Source organism: Rhinatrema bivittatum, chromosome 2, assembly GCF_901001135.1.
Source record: "Rhinatrema bivittatum chromosome 2, aRhiBiv1.1, whole genome shotgun sequence".
Lineage (NCBI taxonomy): Eukaryota > Metazoa > Chordata > Amphibia > Gymnophiona > Rhinatrematidae > Rhinatrema > Rhinatrema bivittatum.
Window position 1 is genome coordinate 682,686,200 of NC_042616.1, and position 21,132 is coordinate 682,707,331.

At 44.0% G+C, this 21,132-nt stretch overlaps 1 protein-coding gene across 2 annotated transcripts in view; it reads right to left on the bottom strand.

Annotated features, from left to right (window-relative positions):
• Window positions 1-21,132, bottom strand: part of LOC115085471 (uncharacterized protein MG328 homolog) — a 401,953-nt gene that overhangs the window by 146,074 nt on the left and 234,747 nt on the right. For both annotated transcript variants that reach the window (XM_029591537.1, XM_029591536.1), the window contains exons 6-7: window positions 10,339-10,523; window positions 588-742 (exon numbers count right to left, since the gene is read on the bottom strand). In XM_029591537.1, coding sequence (XP_029447397.1) covers window positions 588-742; window positions 10,339-10,523 — 340 coding nt within the window. The remainder of the gene's footprint in view (window positions 1-587; window positions 743-10,338; window positions 10,524-21,132) is intronic.

Genomic DNA, 21,132 nt, shown 5'->3' on the forward strand with positions numbered 1-21,132 from the left:
ACCCTTCACCCTGTCATGTAAGTCCCTTCATCAAGAACAGCAGTAAAGTTAAGCAGCTAACAAGCCAGTGTGCACTGTGGCCTCTGATTTTAAAATACAGAGTGATGTGCGTAACAGTTGGCCCTGCCCTGGAACGCCCATGCCCCACCCCTTTTCCAACCCTAATTTTTAGCTTGCATACACACACATATATGTATGTAGATCACAGCTTTTAAAATCCATGTTGCGCGTATGTGGCATTTTAGCACGAGCAGTGCTTTTAGAATTGACCCCTTAGTGAATTATGGTGAGCTTATTGTAGATTCATTATTTTTGTCTGTCTCCATTATTACTACTTCATAGCAATCAACACATTAAAAAAATTAAAAAAGCTAAAATAATTTCCTTTCCCATTAACTTACATTTTTTTCAATTACAGAAATATGCCATAAACAAGATTTAGTAACTCACATCATGATTTATGAGCTATTTTCACACAATTCTAAGCAAAAATGTTTTAATCTATTTTGAAAAAAATAGAATGAAATAAGCACATAGAATAAGTGACACAAACTGTTAAGTACAACTTGAACTACAGATATACATACCGAAGTTCTTTAGCAATTTGGTCCTGCATTGACTGACTGCTAGTTAAATATTTTTCCTCAAGCTGGTGGAGAGATGTTTGTAATCTCAGAAATTCTGATCTCTTTTCCACAAGTTTTGCTTCCATACTTTGATGCTGCTGTATTTGGTTATGAAGCTAAACAGAAAAAGACAGATATTAAAAGACCTGGGTATAGATATTAAAAAATAAACATTTAAGTGAGTTAGTGAATAAGACTTATCTGGCTGACTCACAAGGGTTATTCAGCAGCACGATTACACTGCTGAATATGAGTTGTTAGTTAGCCAGATAAGTCTTATTCAGTTAACTTATACCTGCTATTGAGTATTTATTTATTTATTTAACATTTTTATATACCGACATTAGTTGTGAACATCACATCGGTTTACACTATTTATTTATTTATTTAAACAGGTTTATAAACTGCTTTTACACGAGTGTTGGTCAAAACGGTTTACAACTGTCAACAGACATAGATAAAAATACTAAACATGAAAGCAACTGAAAAGGCTTTACAGGGAACTGAATAATTTCAAGAACAATTTATAATGAGGGTTTACAGGGAATTGAATAAATAAAAACAATTTACAATGAGGGTTTAGAACAGGGATTATAACAAAGATTAAGCACAGTGTATGTGAAAAAGGGAAAATTAAATATTTACAGGATGAACAGGGAAGATTTAATATATACAATGTAAGTGGAATCCAGATATATGCCTGATGAAAGATGCAGATTTAAAATATACAAGGTAAACAGAAAACAGCTGTTTGCATAATAAAAGTTGAAGAGGGGAAGGGGCTAAGGAGGGTGAGGGAGATTAGGGGAGGCATTAGCAGGTAAGCGGGTTTAGAGGGGGGAACATTTCTTCAGCGAGCTTAACATGGTGAAGCAAATGGGAATTTAAGGGGAGAGGGGAGGGTGTAATGGTGGAGAAAAATGTAGTGGAGGGAGATGAGAGGAAAGGGGAGGGAGGTGGACAGGGGTGGAAAGAAAGAGTTATCTTGCGAGGACGGGATAAAGAAATTGTGGGTAGGGGCGTATCGAGTGTTAGGAAATTCGTGGTGATGTTTTGTGGCGAGATGGTCATGAGTTCAGTTTTTGTAGTGGTAAGAGCTAGGTTGATGTTAGTGAGTAGATTGCTGATTGAGTGGAGAGCGGATTCCCATGTTTTAATGGCATTGGAAAGAGTGTCAGACACAGGTATGAGTATTTGTACATCATCTGCATATATAAAATGCGGAAGACCAAGTTCAGAAAGGAGGTGACAGAGGGGTAGGAGGTATATATTGAACAGTGTGGATGACAATGAGGAGCCTTGTGGGACACCTTCCGTCAGGAAGATTGGTTTGGATTCACAGTTTCCTATTTTAACTTTGTAATGCCTATTGCTAAGGTATGATTTGAACCAGTTGAGGGGGACTCCAGAAATGTTCTTTAGCAATTTCATTGAGGCGTTGTAGAAGAATATTATGATTGATAGTGTCAAAGGCTGAGGATATATCTAGTAGGGCCAGAATGTACGAATGGCCTTTGTTAAGGCCTTTGATGAGGTAATCTGTTAGGGAAAGGAGGAGGGTTTCCCTGCTGTGATATTTACAGAATCCGAATTGGGCTGGAGATAGAATATGATATTTGTCCAGGTAGTCAGTTAGCTGTCGATTAACTATTTTTTCTAGTATTTTTGCAATGAAGGGAAGGTTGGAAATGGGGTGATAGTGGAGAGATCTACAGGGTCAAGTTTGGGTTTCTTTAATATGGGTTTAACTATTGCTTATTTGAGGGCATTTGGTACTGTCCCAAGTGTGATGGAGCTGTTTATAATGTCAGCAATGGGTTAAGCTATTGTATTAGGGATGAATAGGAGAGTTTTGCTGAGGTTGTTGTCTAAGTGGTGTGAGGATGGCCTCATTTTCTTTAGGATGGCTTCAATTTCGGAGGCAGCAGTGATTTCGAAAGAATTTAGTTCCATGGAGTGGTTTTTTGGGTGGGTTCTGGTGGTTGCAGGGCTGGATGGAAAGCATGTTAGTAGATTGGTGATTTTGTCATGGAAGTATAGTGCGAGGTCCTCACATTTGGTTTTGGCTTGTTCGTCAGATATAGGGAGGGTAGTGATTGGTTAAGGCAGTGACATATTCGAAAAGGGCTCGGGTATTGAATTGTAAATGGTGGATTCTTCGGGCATAGAAATCCCGTTTAGTTTTGTTTAATGTCTCATGGTAGCTATGGAGGGAGGACTTGTATTTAGCGAGCAATGAGGGGGAAGGTTCTTTCCTCCAACTTCTTTCTTGTTTTCTTAGATTATATTTCATGGTTTTTAGTTCTTGTATGTACCATGGTTTTTTTAAACTGTGTGGGGATTTTATTCCTTTAGATTGCAGTGGGCAGATTTTATTGGCGTCCATGTTGGTGAGATGATTCCAGGATGACAGAGCAGAGTCGGAATCAGTCATATCTAGATTGTCTAGAGCATTCGAAAGAGCTAAGATTAGGTAATCGCTTTTGCATGCTTTTCTAAAGAAAATAGTGTTTTTTGAAGTAGGTCCAACTTATCAGGCTAACATAGCCAGATAAGTTTAAATATCGGCAATTTAAGGCTAAGTGGCAGCCACTAAATGTGGCCAAATATTCACCTGCCACCACTTAGCCAGATAAGTCCTTACTTATTGGCGCTGAATACTGACTTCCTAGTAAATACCTTTAAGTACTGTTTCAATTAATCTCTTAAATTCTAAGGATATTGTATCTAATACAGGCCAAGAAGCAACCATATGGCCCAAATAAATCTAATTTAATTTCACTGTGTCTTCAATTTTTAACATATTCTTTCGATATGCAACAGTCCTTAGCCAAAAAATGTGTTCAGTTAGGGCACTGCTGCTTCTACATGTTACCAAGCTGGCAGTGCAGAATAAAGTTTAGAGCAGAGAGCTGCAAACCTACATGCATTGATTAGATTCCCATATCTACCAATAAGTGTGTGATGTTGACCAATGACTTAAACCTTCCTGTACTTAGATTGTAAGGTCTTTGGGGAACAGAGCTTGTAACCCTGTGATTTAGATTGTATAAAAATGAAAAAGAAATTCATAATAGCACTGAAATATATTTTTCTAACATTAGATGTAAATCAATACTACAAACTGATTTCTTTACTGGTAATAATTCTCCAGACCTGGACAGAAAAGGCATAGGATCTCATCATTTCCTTTCCTAACCCACAAGATCTCCATTCTCAGAGGATTCAGTTTTAATCCATTCATGCGAAGCCAGGATGAAATTCCATTAATTGTTAAGATTTATTTATTTAAAATCTTTTATATATCGTCGTTAAGTTATTTGCCATTACAACGGTTTACAAGAAGGCACCTCCTTATGATTAAGGCCTAAGGAAAAATATAATTAAATATAATTCGCAAACAAGTGATATTGAACTCCAAATTCTCCAGTAATGATAGAAAGGGAGTAAGGGTAGAGACAGAGATGGCTGCATGCTTCCCCTGAAGAAGCCTTAAGTGTGGGGGGTGAAACAAAGAATTCTTTGTTGGGAATAGGAATGCCAGAGATGATGAACTGTGTCATATAAGAAGGAGGAAGGAAGATAAAGCCATTGATATTTCTTACTTCATTTGCGATAAGCATTTATAGAAGAGTCTGAAGAAGTTGAAGTGGATGAGAATTCAGCCCTCTTGAAAGCTGTGGTTGGCTTTCCTTCTCTTCAGTACTTCCTGGCATTTTCTAGCGTTTTTATTTTGTTTTTATTTTAATATGGTGAATTAGGGTTGGTATGAGTGAGTATGTATGTGTGTTGATCATAGCATGGTTTTTATAATGGGTATGGGGTTGGCACTTCCAGTGTTGTGATAATATGATTGTACTTGCCGCCGCCACCACTTCCTCTCCCTTCGCAGCTGGGAGTCGTGCCGCTGACTCCGCCTCTGCAGCGGGGAACTTCCCTGCTGGGATTCCCTCTAGTGGCATGGTGCTGCTGCCGCCGCTGACCCCTTCATCTTCGCGGTGTGGATGCCGCCTCCAGCCTGGCTCCTCACGTGGCAGGACGCTGCGGTGGTCCTCTGCTGACTCTGGCCTTCCTCTAGGCGCGGGCACGTGCCTCTTCCTCACATTTAAAGGTCCAGCAGCAGGGAACAGTCCGTGGCCCCTCCGGATGATGTCATCTCAGCACTTCCTGGTCCAGCCCTATATAACAGCCCTATATAAAGGGCCTTCGAATTGGATTCCATGGTTGTCCATGTCTCCTCTTCTCCGGTCTAGGTCTTCCGTGGTCTGCTCCTGTCCAGATGGCTTCGTGTTCCATGTTCTTCTTGTTCCTGATCTCCTCCCTCTGATGTTCCTGGTCTCGTCCCTCGTCAGAGTTCCTTCGTTACATATTCCAGATGTGCTGGCTCAATAAGAAATACATGGATTTCCCTCTTCCACACAGCTAACTTCTCCCCTTAATCAGTCCTCAGGCAAAGATCTTTTAAGTTTGAAATTATTTATTGTACAGATAATTTTCCATTCCTTACAATTGTTGCTTCCAAACGTATATATTAGAGATGTGAATCAGAACAGGAATCGGTTCGGTTTCGGTTCCAATTCAAATCGTGCATTTATTTTCGTCCGGCCCGATCGCTTTTTTTTTTTAACGGCTGCGCCCGATCCGATAAACAAAAAACCCACCCGACCCTTTAAAACCGCTCCCTTAGCCTCCACCACCCTCCCGACCCCCCCCCAAAAACGTTTTAAAATTACCTGGTGGTCCAGCGGGGGTCCCGGGAGCGTTCTCTCGCGCTCGGACTGTCGGCCGATAAACAAAAAACCCACCCCGATCTTTAAAAATGGCGCCGGCCGTCCAGTGCTCCTACCATGTAACAGGGGCCGGCCAATGGCATGGTTACCCTGTCACATGGTAAGGGCAAAGGGCCATCGGTGCCATTTTTATTAGTGGCAGCCGATGGCCCGAGAGCGGGAGATCGTTCCCGGGTCCACTGGACCACCAGGTAATTTTAAAACATTTTTAGGGGGGTTGGGAGGGTGGTGGAGGCTAAGGGAGCGGTTTTAAAGGGTCGGGGTGGGTTTTTAGGTTGTGTCCTAACTCCTGTTAGTGTGCACTAACCCGATTAACCATTTTTTCATGATAAATCGGTGGAATTTCTATTGTATCGCACTCTTAACGATTAATGACGATTTTAAAAATATCGGACGATATTTTAAATCGTCAAAAAACGATTCACATCCCTAGTATATATGCCCTAGGCAGAGATCTTTGTAGCTGGAGATAGGCAGGAGAAGGGAGATGGAGTTTCTTGGGATTCAGGATGAGAAAGCAAGGTGTTCTGAAGCTGATTGGTCTTTAGAATTAAAGCGATGAGGACAGATGTAAAAAGGCTAATTGCATTTCAGGGGTTGCAGGCACTTCTAGCCTTTAAAGCCGCCTGGCTTAGACTGACTAACAGTCTTGGGAAGTGATTACAGGAAACGTCCCCCCAAGCTGGAGCTAGAGGGTGAGATCCAATGGCAGCGAGCCTAGGATCCATGTGACACAGGGGGGAACATGAAAGGCAGTCCCTTGAGCCAATAAGGCACTTGAGAAGGCTCAAGTTAGATTGAGAGGGCATACAGAACCTTCCCAATGAGAGAAGTAGGGGGGAGGGAGTTTCTCTTAAAGGCAAAACTCTCCGTAAAGGCAGGGCTTACAGGCTTTTATCATGGGTTACAAATAAGGACTGTACTAGATACAGTTAAACTGCAATGTATATAGAGATACCAAAATGTACCCACTGCTGGGGGCAGAACACCAGATGTTCTTCGTCTAGAAGCCCTGATTTTTCTCGTCTCACTCCTGATGTCCCTCGTCCAGGAGCCCTGATGTTCTACTTCCAAGTCTTGATGACCCTCGTCCATGAGTCCTGATGTTCTTCTTCCAAGTCCCAATGTTCCGTATTCCAGATGTCCCAGATGTTCCATGTTCCGTGTTCCAGATGTCTCAGATGTTCATGTTCCACTCCTGGCTCTGATGTCCTCTTCGTCTTCAGCTACTCATCCTCCTTCCAGGTTCCTTGCTACTCTACCTTTCCAGGTGTGCCACCGTCGTGGTCTGTGACCAGCCCATGGGGGGGCTGTCTAGGGTGCCTCGTGATATAAGGCCTACCTTCATCCCACAGCGCAAGTCTCCGGAAGGCTCTTGTTTTTGTTGCCAAAGCCTGTTCCTGAATTCCGAGTTCTGTCTCTTGAATCCTGGGTATTGTATCCTGTCCCGGTCTTCGGAGTACCTTGCCTGCTTCTGTCCATGCCCAAGACTCTGCCGGAACCTGCTCTGCTCCAGTGTGGTCTGTGACTAGCCACAGGCAGCTGTGTAGGGTGCGCCTCAGTGCAGGCCTCTCCTGAATCTTCGACATGTCTTGGCTTCAAGTTCCACTGCTTCTCCTGGAGTCTGCTTCGCTCCCGACGTGGTCCATGACCAGCCTTGGTGGCTGTGTAGGGCGCGCTGCATTGCAGCTTTCATCCAGTACTTTCCTGAATCCTCGTCTGAGTCCTCCCAGCACCCTGGGTCTTCCAAGTCCTCGTCCGAGTCTTCCTAGCACCCTGAGTGTTCCAAGGCCTCGTCCGAGTCTTCCAAGCACCCAGTCTTCCAAATCCTCGTCTGAGTCTTCCTAGCACCCAGAGTCTTCCAAGAACCCAGAATCTTCCAAGTCTTCATCTGAGTCTTCAGTGTATACTGACTCCTCTCCGTGTCTTCCAAGTACCCCGAGTCTTCCAAGCACCCAGAGTCTTCCAAGTCTCCTGAGTCTTCTCTTCCTTTCCTCTGCCTACGTCTGACCACACGCACTCGTCGCTCCCTAGTGTCGGGTCCGGAAGGGCTACTGAGTGGCCAGAGGGCTACTCCTGAGGCCAGCATTGCTTTGCTGGGTCTCACTGGTGCGTGTTGGTCCAGTGGAGGGCTGACTCTGCTCATTCCAGTTCCTGTTGTCCCTAGCCTGGTCCTGTCTAGCCTCGTTCCTGCTCCACCCATGCCTGTACTCACTCACCTCTCTCGGGGTGTGTTTTGGGACTCCTCCCTGAGTCGCCCCGTGGCCCAAGGGCTCACTTTCTCCCAGGAGCAGGCGACCGCGCCTCCGTGTCCCTCCTCAGGACCCGTAGGGCGCGTTCTCATCACATTTTTTAAAATTTCTATATTATATATTGTTAACTTTTCCTTATTTTTGTGTTTATAATTTATGGGTATATGAGGGAAGTTTAATTTCAATTTTATCCTTCATTTTTTGGGTCTTCCCACCAACAGCATCTTAGAGAGAATGCTCCATGCTGAAGCTACCAAGAGTGCCCTGGAAGGACTAGGGTTCAGGTAGAACAGATAGATTCGTGCCATAGGCACTTTCCGTGCAATGAAAGATGATGGAACTTGTGCCAGGGCCATCCCCTCCATTCTCTATGCTGACAAGTCTGCAGTCAAGGGGCCCTAGGTGTTTGTTGGCCTTGTTTTCTTCAGCTTCAATGGGTCCTGCCCTGGGGACAGGCCCCTTTTAGGAGCTTGCTTTTATGCCTCCTCCAGCACCAAGTGCTTCTGCATTTTGCTATACCTTAGGCCGGAGGCGGATCCAGGATCTGTTGCCACAGGATAGAGAGCCTTAACAGTGGAGCAGAAAGACTGGGAGGAACCCTGACTTGGCTCAGCATGGCAGGAGCATGAGGACATCCTGCTCTGGGAAGAACAACGGCTCTGATGACCAGACCCATGTCAGCGTTTAACCTTAAGAACTCTTCTGAAGTCCTGCTTCTTCTAGGTTCGTGACTACTAAGCCCTATGGAATATACAAGCACAGCTGTAGCAGTTAATCATACTATAATTGGATCCTAGCATTTATAGCAGACCTGATGGGAGTCCATGATGAACATCTGACACCCATAAATGCAGATCTTGAAGCTGCAAATTGCTGAATTGTTCTTAGGTCTCTCTCAGGACATAGTCAAACTTTCAGTCAGGTTTTTTTAAGTAGCACTGAAATGTGCTATTGAAGCAGCATGGCAAATCAATCTAAGCTGCAGAGACAGTCAGGTTTTTCTAAGTAGCACTGAAATGTGCTATTGTGGCAGCATGGCAAATCAATCTAAGCTGCAAAGAGACAGAGAAAATGTTTGCACAAAATGCAAAAATAAGAGAGAAAGAAAGAGTGAGCGAGACAGTCACACATCCATCTAGAAGCTCGGACAACAAGATTGAGAGGCTCATGAGGCAGCAAGTGTGCAAGAAAGTCTGCGCATACTCAGTAAAGTTTACTGAGCTCTGAGAGATACATCTGCTCGGTGCTGCCAGATGATGTCACCCACATGCCATGGGTAATTCAGTCTTGTTTGTCGACAAAGAACATGGTTATTTTGAATGGAGAATGCAAGCCCTCACAGAATCTCTCAGTCATGTGATGGGGCAAGGTCAGTTCAGTGCTATTTTGAAAAATGGCACAGACTGGGCCAGGGGCTAGGGGGTGCACTGGGCCCCATTGCTGGAACCACTACAGATTTTTGAAGGTTTTGGGGTGCATGGGGTGGGGTGTTCCACTGAACCCCAATGACTTTTTTTTTTACTACAGTTGGGAGATGGGGGGAGAAGAGGCACTATATCCCCATCGTTTTGGGTTCCCTATTAGGGTAGGGGGTGGGGAGGAAGTGAAACTATTTAAATATTTGAAAAAGGAGGGTCACAGTTTATTTTTTCATGACAGGGTTGGGGTGGTAGACCATCGCTGTGCGTACACTTTATTTTTTTTCCCCCACTTTGGGGTGTTGAGGTTGGTTTAGTTGGGGATCAACCCTAATTCCCGCTCAACTTCGCTGTTTTTACCAGAAATCTTTTTTGCGGTTGGCCCTTTAAGGCGATGGCGGTCCCTTGAAGTTGGGGCTGCCATTGCACCTAAAGGACCGCTGGCCACATTGTTTTGTCCTGCAGTGTTTGGCCATGAGACAAAACAAATCACCATACCTCAGTGATATTTTTCAGGAGAGGGTCTACTATCGTGGCGACACCCCCCTCGCAATAGTGGGACACCAACCCCCTCCCACAAAAAAAAATCACGGTTTAGTGGCTCTAGGCCATATTCTCCAGCATCTTTCTTTGTAAATTAATAATTTGTCAAACTGTTTTGTGCATGGTTTTATGTCTTCTCAAGCCTCTTTTGACAATTATTTAAAGGCTAGTGAAAAAATGATAGGAAGGATATCATTTCAATTTCAAAGATCTGTGTTATAATAGATTGCAGGTAATATGTTAGTCTACATAGTCATAAATAAGAAAGAGGCATACTTAAATGTCAGGCAGTGGAAGAAAATGCATTAGACATACTAATTTTTTGTGTGTAATAAGCAAAATAGTAAAAGCTGAAATCTAAAAGTGGATTACTATAACTGCCTACTGAGTAAGGAAATGGTATTCATAGTTGGGGAATATTGCCATTTTGTAAAAGGTTTTTTCATGTTGCTTTCCATGGCAGGAATGGCTATTACTGCTTACCCTGAAAATATATCAACTACTTAAGCATACTGACATCATCAAAGGGATTAAAATATCATAAATACTCTTGTAGGCAATAACAAACCCATATACAAAAACATCAATCCCCAAGGAGCTGCAAAATGTAGGAAATTCAGAAAAAAATGTGAGGCCTAAACAGACATTCCAACATATTTTTCATACAAAAAAAACAGTGTCTGAAAATCAGATAACTATAATCACTTACCTGCATTTCCAAAAGGTTGATATTATGCTCTTTATCTTTCACAGAGCTAACTGTCTTCCATAGCTCTTGCTGCATTTTTGCTAATTCTGCCTCTTTATGTGCAATGTCCTGAGTGGTGATTGCATTCATTTTCTTCAGATTGGTTAAATCCTCTATTAAGAACAGCTTTTCTCTAGTATTAGCATCTGTGGAAAATAATCATTGTTTCACACTCTTCTCCCACTAAGCAAAACTTCAATACTTCTCATTTTCAAAATGAGTATTCAAAATGTGAAGCACATACAGAGGATCTCTAAGGTAGTTATGGGAATTAGAAAGCTAAATTAATTGGGTGGCTGGGCAGTCTACATGGGCCATATGGTCTTTTTTGCCATAATATTTTTTAATTTCTATACTAAACTTACCAAAAGACTTACAAGGATGTGGTCTCGGGCATTTACAATCTGGTTGAAATATTTACAAACACTGACATATTTCTTTAAAGAAAAAACAGCATCCAACTTTAAGGAAAAGTTCAGTATCGAGCTCTGACAAACAGAAAAGAAATCAGGAAGAGAGAGGTCCTAAGAAAAGCAAGCCTGCAAAGTAAAGGGTAGATTTTAAAAAGGCCGCATACGTAAAATCCGGGCTTTACGCACGTGGACGGGCCTTGCGTGTGCTGAGCCTATTTTCAAAAAGGCCCAGTGTTGCGTCCGTCGGTCTCAGACGGCTTCGACCTTTGTGCCTCACCTTTCTCTCTGCTCTCCCCGCTAGCCTCGGGAAGATGGCTACCGCCGCGTCTGCATGCCGCTGTCTCCAGCGTCCCCGGAACGGCAGTGGCAAAGCCTCAAGCCATGTTTCTCCTGGGGGCCACCTAGGGTGTGCACGTGCACGCCACCCACGTGTTTATCCACGTCATGGCGTGAACCTCGGGGGTGTCCCCCTCGAGTGACGTTGCGCCATCTGGGTATTTAGCCTGCCCTTCGTTTGCTAGCTATCGCGTTAGTAAGGTTCGTGAATGGATGGAAAGCCTCCGGTTTGAGCTACTCTGCCGCTTCCTTGCTGCCACTGGAAGCTCTCTCTGCCCTTCGGGGTATTTCTCTAAATTGGGTACCCGCTCCTCGGGAGTCATTTGCTTTCTTTCAGGTGCCTATCTGGAATCAGGTACTCGCTCCTCAAGGGCCTGCTTTCCCTGGTTCAGTGCCTGTATACAACTACTTCTGCCTGGTGGGATCTCCACCTATACAGCTACCAACTTAGTGAGTAATCTAACTTTGTCAGTCTGTCTCATCTACAGCTCTGCTGCACTGGGAACCTGCATTCGGATCTCCCTATACCATCTCTGTGAGACGGGTCTCCTCTGCCGAGAGCCCCTGGACTGCTACCTCTGGAACACCTCACTACTGCCACCTCTGGTTGTATATCTCAGATGTATAATAAAAGACAAATCTCTGTGTTTGCGTGTCCCGAGACTAGCCTAGTACTGTGGTTCCTCACGGGGCTCCTCCCCGTGGGCATGGTCATCTCCACAGTACCCAAGAATCCACTCAAACACCTCAAAACCATAACACCCAGCTACGCGAGTAAAGCAAAATTGCTTACCTTGTAATCGGTGTTATCCCAGGACAGCAGGATGTAGTCCTCACATATGGGTGACATCATTGACGGAGCCCTATTGTGGAAAACTTTCTGTCAAAGTTTCTAGAAACTTTTGACTGGCACTCTGAGCCCACTGAGCATGCCCAGCATGCCATGATATTCTCTGCCACAGGGGTCTCCCTTCAGTCTCGTATGTAGCAATAAGCCTTAGCAAAAAATAAAACGTATCGGACCCAACTCCGTGGGGTGGCGGGTGGGTTTCGTGAGGACTACATCCTGTGATCCTGGGATAACACCTATTACAAGGTAAGCAATTTTGCTTTATCCCAGGACAAGCAGGATGCTAGTCCTCACATATAGGTGATTAGCAAGCTAGAGGCTGAGTCGTTTTGTAGTGAAGTAACACTGAAGTATTGTTGGTGAAAATGAGGCAGCCGAAAATCACAGCAGGTTGGATGTAGGAGTTGGGATTCTTTAAGACAGATTGTCCGTAGGCTGAATCTTGTCGTCCTTCTTTTTCCAAACAGTAGTGAGCTGCAAAGGTGTGAAAAGAACTCCATGTTGTAGCTTTACATATGTCAAGAATTGGCACTGAACGATAGTGTGCTACTGAGGTTGACATTGCTCTTGTTGAGTGCGCCTTTACTCGCCCTTGGAGAGGAAGGCCTGCTTTTTGATAGTAGAACTGTATACAATCTGCTAGCCAGTTGGAGAGAGTGTGTTTGCCCACTGCTTTACCCGGTTTGTTTGGATCAAAAAATACAAAGAGTTGAGTGGATTTCCTGTGGACTGCAGTGCGGTCTAAGTATAATGCTAGCACACGTTTACAGTCCAAGGTATGTAAGGCCCGTTCCCCTTGGTGAGAATGAGGCCTTGGAAAGAATTTATGTATTTATTTATTTATTTAAGGCTTTTATATACCGACTTTCTTGATACAAATCAAATCAACTCGGTTTACATCGAACTAAGCGGTTATGAATGTGGGCAAAATTAAGCGGTTAAGAATGTGGGTTAAGAATGTGGGCAAAACTATGGATTGGTTCAAGTGGAATTCCGTAACTACTTTGGGAAGGAATTTTGGATGTGTCCGGAGGAATTTTGTATAGGGTGAGTACATGACAAGTGCTTGTAACTCACTAACTCACTAACCCTTCTAGCAGATGTAATGGCTATAAGGAAGATAATCTTCCATGTGAGAAACTTAGGATCACAGGAAGTCATGGGTTCAAAAGGAGAACACATGAGTCTTGTTAAGACCAGATTCAAGTCCCATTCTGTGACAGGTGGCCGAATTGGTGGTTTAAGGTGAATTAAACCTCTCATAAATCTACTGACAAGAGGATGTATGGATATTGGTGCATCTCCCATCTTGTTATGGTAAGCTGAGATTGCACTTAAATGTACTCTTACAGATGATGTCTGGAGACCAGAATCTGAAAGATGGCATAAGTAGTCTAGTAGAAAAGTTGTGGGGCAGGAGAAAGGGTCAATGTTCTTTGCCATGCACCACAAAGTAAACCTTTTCCATTTCGAAGAATAGTTTTTCCGTGTTGAAGGTTTATGTGAAGCTATAAGCACTTGAGAGACATTGGTTGAAAGATTGAGTGGTTTTAAGATCAAGCTTTCAACATCCATGCTGTCAGGGATAGGGATTGAAGGTTGGGATGGCGCAATGGACCCTGATCCTGAGTTATGAGAGTGGGAACTACACCCAGGCGAATTGGATCTCTGATCGAGAGGTCTAGGAGTATGGGAAACCATACTTGTCGAGGCCAGTATGGGGCTATGAGTATCATGGACCCCTTGTCCTGTTGTAGCTTCACTAGAGTTTAGGTTATGAGTGGTATTGGAGGATACGCGTATAGTTGGCCTGAGTTCCAAGGGCGAGCAAAAAAGGCGTCCTTGGCTGATTTCTGTCTGTGCAGAGCGCAGAATTTGTCACTTTGTAATTCAGGTGTGATGCAAAGAGGTCTATTGTTGGTTACCCCCAACGTTGAAATATCCTGGTCGCTACTAAGGGATCCAGGGACCACTCGTGTGGTTGGAACTGACGACTGAGGCGATCTGCCACTACATTGTGAATGCCTGCCAGATAAGTGGTCCGCAGAAACATTGAGTGTGTTAGGGCCCAGTTCCAAATCTGTGCAGCTTCTTGACAAACAAGATACGAGCCTGTACCTCCTTGTTTGTTCAGGTACCACATGGCTACGGTATTGTCCATTTGAATGAGAACAGTCTTGTGTGAAAGGCAGTCCTTCAACGCATGCAGAGCATAACGTATAGCTCGAAGTTCCAAGAAATTGATTTGAAATGTTTCTTCGAGTTTTGTCCAAGTACCCTGGGTTTGGAGATTGTCTATGTGAGCTCCCCAACCTAAGGTGGATGCATCTGTAGTTACAGTTATCTGTGGGACTGGTTGTTGGAAGGGCAGGCCCTTGCACAATTTGTCCTTGTTCGCCCACCAAACTAGAGATGAATGCAGCTGGTGGGTGACTTGAAGTGGAGAGGACAGTGGTTGAATGGCTTGGATCCATTGCAATCTTAAAGTCCATTGGGTTATTCTCATGGCTAGTCTTGCCATAGGAGTGACATGAACTGTGGAGGCCATGTGGCCTAATAAGGTCAGAAACTGATGAGCTGTTGCTTGTTTCTTCGAGCGTAGCGAGTTTGCCAATAGGGAAAGTGTCTCTGCCCGATCGTTGGGTAGAAAGGCTTTTGAGAGGATGGTGTTCAATTCTGCTCTGATGAATTACATAAGAAACATAAGAAATTGCCATGCTGGGTCAGACCAAGGGTCCATCAAGCCCAGCATACTGTTTCCAACAGAGGCCAAAACCAGGCCACAAGAACCTGGCAATTACCCAAACACTAAGAAGATCCCATGCTACTGATGCAATTAATAGCAGTGGCAATGTAGGGGGCTGAAGGCTTCAACCTGACAGAGGACAACCTGAAACTCCTGCCAAACAGGACCTCATGTACCAGAATTCCCTACTTCATGACGGGTTTACTTACAGTCTGCAATACAGCTGTAGTTAAGACATTGAGAAACTCTCTGTCAGCACGTTTTCATTTTTTGCTTCGCTGTTCTTATTGTCTGATAAGACTGCACAGTTTGCCTGCCAATTCTGTAACCTAGATTAGAACAATGAATGTATTATATGAGCAGGACAGTGTTGCTATGAACTCGCAAATTCCTTTCCAGAACTGCAAGTCCCAACAGCCTCTCCTGCAGAAGTTTCACGAAGGTTCCAGGTTGTCTAAGGAGGGGGTCAGTAGCCCTCAGCTGGGATATGCTTGCTCAGCAATGCGTAGAACGCATGTGTAAAAGATAAGGATTGTGGAATGTATAAGAGCCAGCTCCTGAAGGGGGGGGGAGGGGGCACGCAGTTTCTGAGCCATTGTTCTCAGCTGTGTCTTGCATGCAATAAAAGTCTTTCTTTTCGGAACAGTTGTCTGGGGCCTATTTTCTGACGGTAACAGCTATTCCCTAACTAAACTTGATTAATAGCTATTAATGGACTTCTCCTCCAAGAACTCATACAAACCTTTCTTGAACCCAGCTACACTAACTGCACTAACCATATCCTCTGGCAACAAATTCCAGAGCTTTATTGTGCGTTGAGTGAAAAAGAATTTTCTCCGATTAGTCTTAAATGTGCTACTTCCTAACTTCATGGAATGCCCCCTAGTCCTTCTATTATTCAAAAATGTAATTAACCGAGTCACATCTACTCGTTCAAGACCTCTAATGATCTTAAAGACCTCTATCATATCCCCCCTCAACCATCTCTTCTCCAAGCTGAACAGCCCTAACCTCTTCAGCCTTTCCTCACAGGGGAGCTGTTCCATCCCCTTTATCATTTTGGTTGCTCTTCTCTGTACCTTCTCCATCGCAACTCTATCTTTTTTGAGATGCGGCGACCAGAATTGTACACAGTATTCAAGGTGTGGTCTCTCCATGGAGCGATACAGAGGCATTATGACATTTTCTGTTCTATTAACCATTCCCTTCCTAATAATTCCTAACATTCTATTTGCTTTTTTGATTGCTGCAGCACACTGAATCGACGATTTTAAAGTATTATCCACTATGATGCCTAGATCTTTTTCCTGAGTGGTAGCTCCTAATATGGAACCTAACATCGTGTAACTACAGCAAGGGTTATTTTTCCCTATATGCAACACCTTGCACTTGTCCACATTAAATTTCATCTGCCATTTGGATGCCCAATCTTCCAGTCTTGCAAGGTCCTCCTGTAATGTATCACAGTCTACTTGTGATTTAACTACTCTGAATAATTTTGTATCATCCGCAAATTTGATAACCTCACTCGTCGTATTCCTTTCCAGATCATTTATATATATATATTGAAAAGCACCGGTCCAAGTACAGATCCCTGAGGCACTCCACTGTTTACCCTTTTCCACTGAGAAAATTGACCATTAATCCTACTCTCTGTTTCCTGTCTTTTAACCAGTTTGTAATCCATGAAAGGACATCGCCTCCTATCCCATGACTTTTTAGTTTTCGTAGAAGCCTCTCATGAAGGACTATGTGAAACGCCTTCTGAAAATCCAAATACAGTACATCTACTGGTTCAACTTTATCCACATGCTTATCAACCCCTTCAAAAAAATGAAGCAGATTTGTTAGGCAAGACTTGCCTTGGGTAAATCCATGTTGACTGTGTCCCATTAAATCATGTCTTTCTATATGCGCTGCGATTTTGATCTTGAGAATAGTTTCCACTATTTTTCCCAGCACTGAAGTCAGGCTCACCGGTCTATAGTTACCTGGATCGCCCCTGGAGCCTTTTTTAAATATTGGGGTTACATTGGCCACCCTCCAGTCTTCAGGTACAATGGATGATTTTAATGATAGGTTACAAAGTTTAACTAATAGATCAGAAATTTCATTTTTGAGTTCCTTCAGAACCCTAGGATGCATATCATCCGGTCCAGGTGATTTGCTACTCTAGTTTGTCAATCTGGCCTACTACATCTTCCAGGTTCACAGTGATTTTGTTCAGTTCGTCTGACTCATCACCCCTGAAAACCATCTCTGGAACTGGTATCTCCCCAACATCCTCATTAGTAAACACGGAGGCAAAGAATTCATTTAGTCTTACTGCAATGGCCTTATCTTCCCTAAGAGCCCCTTTAACCCCTCGGTCATCTAATGGTCCAACCGACTCCCTCACAGGTTTCTTGCTTTGGATATATTTTAAAAAGTTTTTATTATGAGTTTTTGCCTCTATGGCCAACTTCATTTCAAATTCTCTCTTCGCCTGTCTTATCAATGTTTTACACTTACCTTGACAATGCTTATGTTTTATCCTATTTTCTTCAGATGGATGCTTTTTCCAATTTTTGAAGGATGTTTTTTTTGGCTAAAATAGCCTCTTTCACCTCACCTTTTTAACCATGACGGTAATCGTTTTGCCTTCCTTCCACCTTTCTTAATGCGCGGAATACATATGGACTGTGCCTCTAGGATTGTATTTTTAAACAATGTCCAAGCCTGTTGAACACCTTTAACCTTTGCAGCTGCACCTTTCAGTTTTGTTTTGTTTTTTAACTATTTTCCTCATTTTATCAAAGTTTCCCTTTTTAAAATTTAGTGTTAGAGCTGCAGATTTACTTATTGTCCCCCTTCCAGTTATTAGTTTAAATTTGATCATGTTATGATCACTGTTGCCAAATGGCCCCACCACCGTTACTTCGCTCACCAAATCTTGCGTTCCACTAAGAATTAAATCTAAAATAGCTCTCTCTCTTGTTGGTTCCTGAACCAATTGCTCCATGTAGCAATCATTTATTACATCCAGGAACTTTATGTCTCTAGCAAGTCCTGAAGTTACATTTACCCAGTCAATATTGGGGTAATTGAAATCTCGCAATGTAAATCGGGAGATCGAATGGTTTTTATTCATCTAGTAGGTTAGGCTGACTTACTGCTTGGGTGCACTACAGAAACGGGAACCAATGAAACCAATCTTTTCACTCACGTGGTCCCCTCCCCTGTAGTTTTGGCGCCTCTTTAAATACCTGTCAAGTTTGAAGGGCGTTGCGCTCCCTGTCACTGTCAAAACGCTGCTGTCAGGTACGTTATGCTTGTGTGGAACTTATATTTGGTCGGTTGTAAGTCCCTTTTATTATTCTGACTCCCTATTAATTTGTTTATGTTCCAGCTTTTGTGTGAATTCCAGCGGTGGCGATCCCCCCCGATGCAGCCCGCGGCGAAACACGGGACCGTGTCGGGGGACGCCATTAAGCCGGTGCTCGTATAACCCTGTGGAGTTGCCATATTGAAAAAATAAAAAGACATTTTGTTTTGTAAGACTGTTTGAATCAGTTTTGTCAGGATTACACATCCTCCTGCACTATATGTACATTGCGATTTCGCTTGAAGTGCAGTCCTTGCTCATTATTTGTTTTGTGGTAATTGAAATCTCCCATTATTATTGCACTGCCAAATTGGTTTGCTTCCCTGATTTCTCTTAGCATTTCATCATCTGTCTGACCATTTTGTCCAGGTGGACGGTAGTATACTCCTATCACTATACTCTTACCCAACACACACGGGATTTCTACCCGTATAGATTCTACTGAGCATTTACTCTCTTGTATGATCTTTATCCTGTTGGACTCTATACCCTCCCAGACATAAAGTGCCACACCCCCACCAAGTTGATCCTCCCTATCATTGCGATATAATTTGTACCCTGATATAGCACTGTCCCATTGGTTATCCTCCTTCCACCAAGTCTCTGTGAAGCAGGTGAAGATGGAATGAAGTCTCTGTGAAGCAGGTGAGATGGAATGAGATGGGATTTTTGATAATTGATGAGAAACCCCATGGAGTGAAGTAGAGCAATTGTTCGGTTGAGAGAAGTTAGTGCTCCTTGTTGAGATTGACTTCTGATGAGCCAGTCCTCCAAATAAGGGAAGACATGAACACTTTCCTTGTGTAAGTGTGCTGCTATTACTGCCAGGTATTTGGTGAAAACTCTGGGAGCTGAAGCGAGTCCGAATGGTAGTACTCTGTACTGGAAATGCTGATGACCCACCAGGAAGCGCAGATACTTGCGATGAGGAGGGAAGATTGGAATGTGAGCGTAAGCGTCTTGTAGGTCCAGAGAACAAAGCTAATCTCCTGTTTGAAGAAGTGGAAGCATGGTGCCTAGAGAAACCATCCTGAACTTTTCTTTCTTCAGAAATGTGTTGAGATTTCCGAGGTCTAGGATGGGACGTAGGCCTCCGGTTTTCTTTGGAATGAGGAATTAATGGGAGTAGAATCCTCTGCCCTGCTGAGTCCAGGGCACCGGCTCTACGGCTCTAGCTCTCAGAAGGGTGGATAATTCTGCTTGTAGATGAATTATGTGATTTTCACTTAGTGAAAGAGGTCTTGGAGGAGAGCCTCTTGGAATTGAGAGGAAATTGAGTTGGTAACCTCGAGATATTATTGAGAGTACCCATTGGTCTGTTGTTATCTGTAACCAATGGTTGTAAAAGGAGGAAACTCGGCCTCCTACTGGTAGATCCGGTTGTGGATTATGGAGATGGCTTTGGTCTCTAGTGATGGCCTCAAAAGCCTGCAGCTGGTCCCGTCTGTGGTGGAGGTTGAGGCTTAGCAACTCTATGTTGCCTGGGCTGAGATCTTTGCTGCGGACGAGAAGATCTGCCCCTTGATGCTGGAGGGTAATAACGCCTCTGCCTGTAGAAAGGCCTTCAAGATTCCTTCCTAGAAAGGCGGTGAGATGAAGATGCAGCAGAATGCTGCGGAACTGACGACAGTTGACGAAAGGTTTCCGTATGTTCTTTCAACTGGGCCACAGCATCCTGCACCTTTGAGCCAAAAAGGTTGTCCCCTACACATGGCAAATCAACTAGTTTTTCCTGGACCTCAGGCCTGAGGTCCGAGGCCTTCAACCATGCCCAGCGACGTGCACTTATTCCTGAGGCTGCTACTCTGGAAGCAGTTTCAAAATTGTCGTAAGCGGCTCGGACTTCGTGCTTACCAGCTTCAAGCCCTTTGTGTATTATGGTTTGAGCTGCCTCTTGATACTGCTGTGATAACGAATTTGAGAGATCTTGCATCTGTTTCCACAGGTTCCTCTGGTATTGTGTCATATATAGCTGATATCACACAATCCTTGTATTGAGCATGGCTCCTTGATAAACTTTCCTGCCTAAGGAGTCCAGGAATCTGCGATCCTTCCCAGAAGGAGTGGAGGAATGAGGTCTTATTCGCTTAGATTTCTTTTGTGCAGACTCCACAACAACTGATTGATGTGGCAGTTGTGATTTTTGGTATCCGGGGACAGATTGTACCAAATAAGTGGCGTCCACTCTCTTATTTATGGATGGTACTGAGCATGGATGCTCCCAGAGTCTGCTGTAATTCTAGCAGAACTTCATGGAGAGGGATGGCCAAGACTTCTTTTGGAGGTTCCTCGAACTGTAGGACTTCCAATGTTTGTTGTCTTGTGTCCTCTTCTGATAACAATTTGTAAAGGATAAATCTTCCGGTGGAGATTTCTTCCTTTCTTCCGGCAGAGAAGGATCAGACATAAACCCCTCAGAAGAAGTATCCGTATGTCTGTCTTCCCAGGAATCGTAAGGGTCTTCTTGACGTGGAGACGTGGGAGAAGACCTTGGCAGTCGAGAAAGACCTGAAGGACCTGGCTGTGGATCATCAAGTGGTATCCGTCCAGGGACGTCTTCCTGTAGCCTGGCTGGAATCGATGGTAGAGCACCGACGATTGTGTCAAATCTGTTCATCAGAAGCTGAAACAACGCTAATTCTGGCTGTCCTGGGGCCCCAGGTACTGGCATCGGCATCGAAGGAATTGGTTCCGGTATTGGACCGGGCATCGGCGATGGTAGAGGCATCGGCATCGACAGCTACTTTGGTGTTGGTGCCGACTTCGTATTGGTACCGGCATCGATGCAGGCACTGGCATCGGCGGGAGCGCCGGCATCGATGATGGTACCGACATCGGTGAAGGCACCGGTATCGACGTTGGCGAGGGCATCGATGGTTGCTGGTCCTTCAATGCTTGGAGCACCGCTTAACGGATAAAATCTGTCAATTCCTCCGTGATAGCTGGTGCAGGCAGAGCAGCTACATGTGGTGGCAGTGGAGGTGTTGTTGGTCCTTCCACAGGGCCCTTTGGAGGTTCGATGATCGGTGCATCGAGAGGAGGTGAA